The following is a 7,276-nucleotide window of genomic DNA, read 5'->3' as shown; positions in this document are numbered from 1 at the left end:
TGACACCAAATTGCACAGGCAGTGGGAGATGTAAGTCTAGAACCTAGATTCTTTTGTCACTAGTTTCAGTACTTCTCACATTGTACCCTTCCCAAACTGTAGCTCAGAACTTTCGGCAGCCTCTGGAGGCCCGGGCCTAGAGAGATCGTGGCTCTGACCCATGTGACATGTCAGATACTCCAATATCTAATTTCACACCATTAGTCAGCAGTCACTGAATGGACGTTCAGGATGTCATGAGAACCCGACATCGATCTCTCAATTAAAAAGCAAAGCTCCCCTGGGAGACAAACTTAAAGATAATTGGATTTCTTGTTTGAACTGTATGTGCCAGTCCCTGCTTTACAGAAGGTTGTTGGAGTGTTTAAAAGATAAACAAGGTGGCAAGCATTATGCTCCTTCTAAACCCAAAGGAGGCGCTGTAGGGGCTAAAATTGCTTCGGCCACTACCATGTGAAAACTAAACGTGCCTTCGGGTCACATACTCTTAGTTCTTTCTTGTAGAAGCCTTTTGAGCTCCAGGGAAGTCAGAGAGAAATAATAATTGCGCAGGTATGAAAAGAAAGATTGGGAAGCTATGATTCTTAAGGTCATGAGTGATCTTTGTAAAGGATATATAATAAGATAATCTGTCACGCTGTTGCTGGATATACTTCAGGTCAAACGACACAGTAGTGGTACAGCAAACCAGCTACTTGTCTTAGCAACTCACTTTGGACTCCACTAGAAAAGCAATTATCTTTAAGTTTGGCACCCAGGGGAGCTTTGCTTTTTAAGCGAGAGATCGATGTTGGGTTCTCATGACATCCTGAATGTCCATTCAGTGACTGCTGACTAATGGCGTGAAATTGGACATTGGAGTATCTGACATGTCACATGGGTCAGAGCCACGATCCATCTAGGCCAGGGCCTCCAGAGGCTGCTGAAAGCTTCAAGCAATAGTTTGGGGAGGCTAAGTATTTTGGGCTTCACACATATCACTGGAATAAGAAGTCAGGCTCTAAGGAAGCAAAGTGAACATCTCTGCCACGGGCTTATTAAGTCTCCAAACTCAAGTGGAAGGAAAATGATGAGGTAATTATCTTCATAATCAATCTCCACACCCATGTTTACTGTCTTTCCTTTTTCCTAAATAATGACCTTTCTTTTCTGCCTGAAGATAATGCCTCCACTTGTGTATTTCCCCATCCCGTCTCCTCCAACCTCCTCAGAGACCCCCTTTACTTCATCATTCATCCTCTTGCATGTAGTTCATATTTCCTTCTCTCTGGACCTAGACTCTTTGCGTAGAATCTTGGTCAAGTTTCTTCTTCATTAAGAGCCAAAACGCAAGAATAAAAATACCCTCTGTCCTCTCTTCTACCCTTAGCCTTTTGGTGCTCTCTCTGCCTCCTTTACTTCATCAATCATCTTCCTGAAATTATAACCCAGTTGTTCCCTTTATCCCCTCAACACCAACCTCACTTCAGTTGAGATTCTTGTCCCACCTCTCCAATATTCATGGCACCTTCTTTATTAACAATTCCAATGACTCCACTTCTCCCTTGGACTCTGTGACATCACTCTCTGTTTCTCCCACTTCTATGACACAATTTTGGAAAATTTTTCTGGTCTTTTTTTCTCCAAAAAAATATGAGTTTCCCTGCCTTTCCTGTCCTTAGTCCCCTACTCATTTCGTCCAAACACTCCAAAATCAATGGCTGACGTGGTCCTCAAGTTACCGGACCTTTTTGACCGTTATTCCCTCTGCATGGAATATTCTCTCTCTTCTTCTCCTAAGAAGGTTCTACTTTTGCTAAATACCCACCATGGCTCTGAAACAGTTTATTTCATTCTGCCCTCTAAACCCCTTTTTCCTAAAGCAAGTTTGTTTTTTGTTACATCTCCATCATGGAAATCTACCTCAATTTCTTTCATTTGTTGTTCAGTTCAGATGATGGCAATCTCCATATGGCTCCTATTATCCAGTTACCTGACAAAAACTCCTGGCTCATAATATAATTAGCATCTTGTAAACTCAAATTTATATCAACATGCATAAGATTAACTTTTTATCTCCAGGAGAAAAAAATTATAATTGAAATACAAGTACAATGTGCTGCTGTAGTAATCATCATTATCAGATTTCTTATCTGTAAATTCAGCGAGACAAATCAAAGACCTACTCTCAAATACCTTACAAGATAGTTTGGAAAATTAGAAATAATAATGGATCTGAAAGTTATTTGAAAAGTATTATGCTCCAGACATGTAATTACTAAAAGGGAGGTAAGTCTTCCTTCACAGACTTATGTAGTATACATTAAGATCCTTGTTCAGGGCACTGAAAGGAGATGAAAAGTGAATAAAAAATATAAGAACATGTTACAATGGAAGGAGTAAAAACTGGAAAATGAGACTTGGGTGTCAGTTCTTGCTGTTACTGGCTGGATGTGAGATTCCAAGAAAGACACTACCTCTCTGAGTCTTCTTTTTCAGTTATAAAACTTAAGCGTTTATCAAATGAAACTTTAAAAGTCCTTTCCGTCTTTAATATCCTATGACTTCACAATCAGTGGAAGTGGGAAAGACCTCACATTTATCATGTAGTCTTTCATTATTACTTTTTTTGTGCAAATATCTCTCAATTTTCTTGTCCTCCTTTTCTTCCACTGTTTTAACTTGGCATATCCCAAATTTGATTTGAAATCAAGTATATCTGCTTACTCTACCCTGTTAGCTAAACGCTGCCAAAGAAGATCACTCAAGAAAGCAATCTGGTTTCACCTTCTTAAATTCATGATTTCCATGATCAAATTGCCTCTCAGTATTACCTGGAAATCATAGTATTTGTTCTAAGTAGTAAAGCCTTCTCACTTCCAGATATGAATACTTTAGTTTTCTCTCTGCCTTCAAACCCCCAACATGCCCTCCCCACCACTCATTCTTATATCATGACCTCTTTTCATACTTCATTGAGAAAACAGAAGCCATAGAAGCAAACTCAGTCATCTTTCTAAGATTAAATGCGGCAACTTAACTACAACGGCATCTGTTTTCTCTGGCTTTCCTCCTGTTAAAACGATGAAGTGTTTCTGCTTTTACCAAAGGTGAATGCCTTGACTTGAGTTCTGTATCCCGTCCTCTCTCACTGTCCAGAAGATTTTGCTCTAAAAATTTATTTCTTATTTTCATTTGCATCATCAATATCCCCTCTGTGCTGGATCATTTTCATCAGCATACAAAAGGTAGGGTTAATGCTCATCTCTCTATAGTTATCACCCAATTTCTCTGCTCCCCTTCAGTCTCCATCACTCATCACTCTACTAAATCCATTATTCTTGTAACTAAATGTAAGAGACTATTTTTTGTCTTCATCTTAATTTCACAACAGCTTTTATTAACACAGTCAACAATTCTCTTGAAGCATGGATTCTGTTATTTGATTTCCTCCTGGTTTTCATCCTATCTCACTGACTCCTCCTTTTTAATCTCCTTTCCTGCCTTCTCCTATTCTGTTAGACCTAAGGGAGAGAGACTCTTAAAGCTTAGTGCAGCACATTCTGCTTTATCTATAATATCTCCATTCCCATAGATTTCAATGTTATCTATATTCAGATACCTCCGAAATTTATACCCCAGTCCAGCCCTGTCTTCCGGGCTATAATCTATAGCTGTCTGTTTCTTACCTTTACCCAGAATTTTCATGGACACCTGAAACTTAATACAAATTGAATTTGTATTTCCCCTAAATTTTCTTTTTATGTAATCTCCCCATCCAAGTAAATGGCACCACTTGCTCAAACCAGAAACCCATGAGTCATCTCTGATAGTCAGTTTTCATTACTCTTCATATCTGATATGTCAGTAAGTCCTGACATTTCTACCTCCCAAATATACCTTGAACCTCTCTTTTTTCTATCTCTTCTGCAACAACATTATTCAGGTTTACTATTACCCCTTATCTGGTCCACTGAAGTAGTCTTTTAATTGTCTTACTCTGTCCATGAAGTTCTCCCTGTAATTCATTTATCAGACAGCAGGAAACATGATTTTCTGTTGTAAATTTCATCACTACTACTTAACACTCTTCAGGGGATTCCTACAGTCTTTAAAAAAATCTAAATTCTTTAGCATGATCTCCAAGAATCTGAATGATCTGGCCCTTCCTATTTTTTCTGTCTTCTCTCATTCTCTCTCTCTCTCTCTCTCTTTCTCTCTCTCTCTCTCTCTCTCTCTCTCTCTCTCTCTCTCTCTCTCTCTCTCTCTCTCCTCTGTCTCTCCACAATATCCTGGTCGTTTTTAGTTTATATTAGTTTTTCTAACACTCAATGTTTCCATGCTCATGGCTTATACCCTCTGCCTAGAATGTTCTCCCTCACCCCCATTTCTAACTCTTGCATTATTATCTCCTTCCCATTTTTTTAGGCCTCAAATTTTTAGGCTTTTCTTGGCCACTCTGACCAAAATACCCCTCTCCCAAACACACACACACACACACACACACACGCACGCACGCACACACACACACGCACACACAGAGCATATTTTCTATTTTGGGTCCTTGTTTGTTTACATTCATAGTAAACAATTCACAATTTTTTGTGGGTCTCTTTCCTTGTTTTTAGTCTTTCTTCCTTCTCTCCCAGTGAAATGCTAACTCCGTGAAATGTAGAGGATATTCCTGATGAATTAAAAAAAAGTATTGATTTTTTAACTATTTTATTCTAAGCATCTATCTAAGAGTTGGCACACAGTAAGCATTTAGCAAATATTTGTTGAATGTAGGAATGAATGTATTAAGTACCTAATATGTACCAGTAATTGTGCAAAATGTGTTATATCGAATTAATACACTATTCTATAGATGAGGATACCAACTTTCAGAGAAGTGATGTGACTTTCTCCAGGACACACAGCCAGTAAGTGGCAAAGCTGGGATTTGAATTTAATCATGTCTTTTTCCATCTCCTCACCATCAGTAGTTCACCCTTGCTGTATTGTGCCTCCTATGCTAATGTTTAACGAACTTACTATCAAACAAGTTTAAGGAGTAGACATCCTTTGTTATGATGAAATAAAACACTATAATTTTACCACAAATAAAAATATAATTCAATTGGCATAGAATTTCTAAAACAAGAAACAGATCTAATCATTGCTCTTATGAAATTTACAAACAACTAATTAGGAATATTCATTGTTGATGATAACACCAGCACAGCAATAGGAACAGCCAGTTAAGATCTGAAAGGATCGAGCATTTTCCAAAATAAGTATTGGAAAAAATGTACATATTTATGTGTCATAGTTACAGTTTTAAGAGTCTATACATTCTAAATACGATGGGATAATTGAAGTCATGGATTAACTTTCCAAATGGCTCCTGGAGGACTGGGGTCAAATTTATTAATTAAGTGCAAGAATCCTGAACTTCCAGAAAGAAGCCAATTGTGCTTGATATGTATGACACTTCTAAGCAGTTTGATTTTTTTCTAAAAAAAAAAAAGTATCAGATCAATGGTTATTCTTCAAATATTTATTTTTTTAGATTCAAATCATGGCTGGAACTGAAGAAGAAAATATGATTCAAATTTCAGAAATTATCCTTTTGGGTTTTGGGGATCTCCATGGCCTTCAGTTTCTTCTTTTTGGGATATTTCTGGCCATGTATGTGGTGACTTTAATGGGCGACATTGCGATCCTAACTGTGGTGTCAGCTAATCATTTCCTTCATACGCCCATGTTTTTCTTTCTTGGTCACTTCTTCCTAGAGATTGGCTGCACCAGTACCATTGAGCCCATGAGGCTGAGGACATTGCCATCAGCTCATATGCCTTTTTCCTTTCCAGCCTGTGCTTCCCAGTTTTACTTTTTGCTGCATTGGTGGCTACAGAATGCTTCTTCCTGGCTGTAATGTCTTATGATCGCTATATAGCCATCTGTAACCCAATGCAATACTTCAGCATCATGGACCACTGGAGTTGCTTACAGCTAGCTGGTGCCTCACGGGCGGCTGGATTTCTGGCATTCACTTTCCTCACGGTCCTCATTTTTCGCTTAACATTCTGTTCCACCAATGTGATCCATCACTTCTGTGTTTTGAAGCCCATCATGAAACTGGCTTGCACTGACACTAAAGTAGCTGAGATGACCACTTTTATGTGCACCTCTTTATTTGCCCTTGGCACCTTCCTGCTGACCCAGGCTTCTTATGTTCACATCATCACTGCTGTTCTGAGGATTTCTTCTTCCACAGGAAAGCAGAGGGCTTTCTCCACCTGTTTCTCCCATCTGACTGTGGTTAGTTTCTATAGGACACTGGGCATTGTTTATGGCTTCCCATCAGGACCTCAGTATGAAGACTTATTGAAGTTACTTTCTCTTCTGTATGCAGTGCTTACCCCTGCCCTCAACCGTATCATTTACACCTTAAGGAACAAGGATGGGAAGGTAGTTCTGAGAAAATTGGTGCAATCAGGAACATATAACTGGTCCAAAAAAAGTCTGAAATTTTTAGTGGCTTTTGGCACCTTCTGAAAAACCTCAAAAAAGTGGAAATCTTTCTATAGTGTCAAGAATCGTTACTGTGAAATTGATGAGTTTTCATTTGTTCCATCAACTTTCTCCACATTAGTGAATAAGAAGTGTGTTAAATGTTCATTTGTCGAACATTTCATAGGTGCCAGACACTATGCTAAGTCCTTTGCATGGATTGTCATGTTAAATCCTCACAGCAACAATCTGAGGTACCTATTGTTATCCCCATTTTACAGATGTTATAACTGAGATGCAAAGATTAACTCACTTGCTAAAGACCATCCAGCTAGAAAGTAGTGAAACCAGAATTTGAATTTGATTCCAAGGTTTGCCTAACATCAAACCCATGATCTTTCCACTAAGTGAGGGGAACCCACAATCTTGGAGTGCCCAAATGGCTTTCTTGGATCATGGACGACATTACTGCAGATAACTTTCAATAGGGGAACATGGGTTAATGTGAGGTGAGAAGAAGGGAAAAAAAGTAATGCAATAAAATAATGCAATTTAAATCCTAGTCTCTCTCTCTTCTTCACCTGAAGTCTTGATGAAAATTTCTTGAGATAAAAAATGTCCTGAGATTAAAATTAGTTTTTTAAGATTATTTGTAAGAACAAAAGATTAAAAGCAACCTAACTAGTTCAATAAATTAAAGCACATTCACACAATGGAATATTATACATCCATAAACAAACAAAAAAGAACAAATCAGCTCTTCATGTGCTGACATGGAAAGATCTCCATAATCTATTGTAAG

At 38.3% G+C, this 7,276-nt stretch overlaps 1 protein-coding gene across 1 annotated transcript; it reads left to right on the top strand.

Moving 5' to 3' along the window:
• Window positions 1–5,563: 5,563 nt before the first annotated feature.
• On the top strand, window positions 5,564–6,519 carry LOC104657886 (olfactory receptor 10A4-like). Its single transcript, XM_010357751.1, is given in 2 exon segments — window positions 5,564–5,849; window positions 5,852–6,519. Coding segments are annotated over 2 exon segments (954 nt in total).
• The last annotated feature ends 757 nt before the right edge of the window (window positions 6,520–7,276 follow it).

This window comes from Rhinopithecus roxellana, chromosome 7 (genome assembly GCF_007565055.1).
Source record: "Rhinopithecus roxellana isolate Shanxi Qingling chromosome 7, ASM756505v1, whole genome shotgun sequence".
Classification (NCBI taxonomy): domain Eukaryota; kingdom Metazoa; phylum Chordata; class Mammalia; order Primates; family Cercopithecidae; genus Rhinopithecus; species Rhinopithecus roxellana.
The sequence above is the reverse complement of the archived record's forward strand: the minus strand, read 5'-3'. Positions and strand labels throughout refer to the sequence as shown.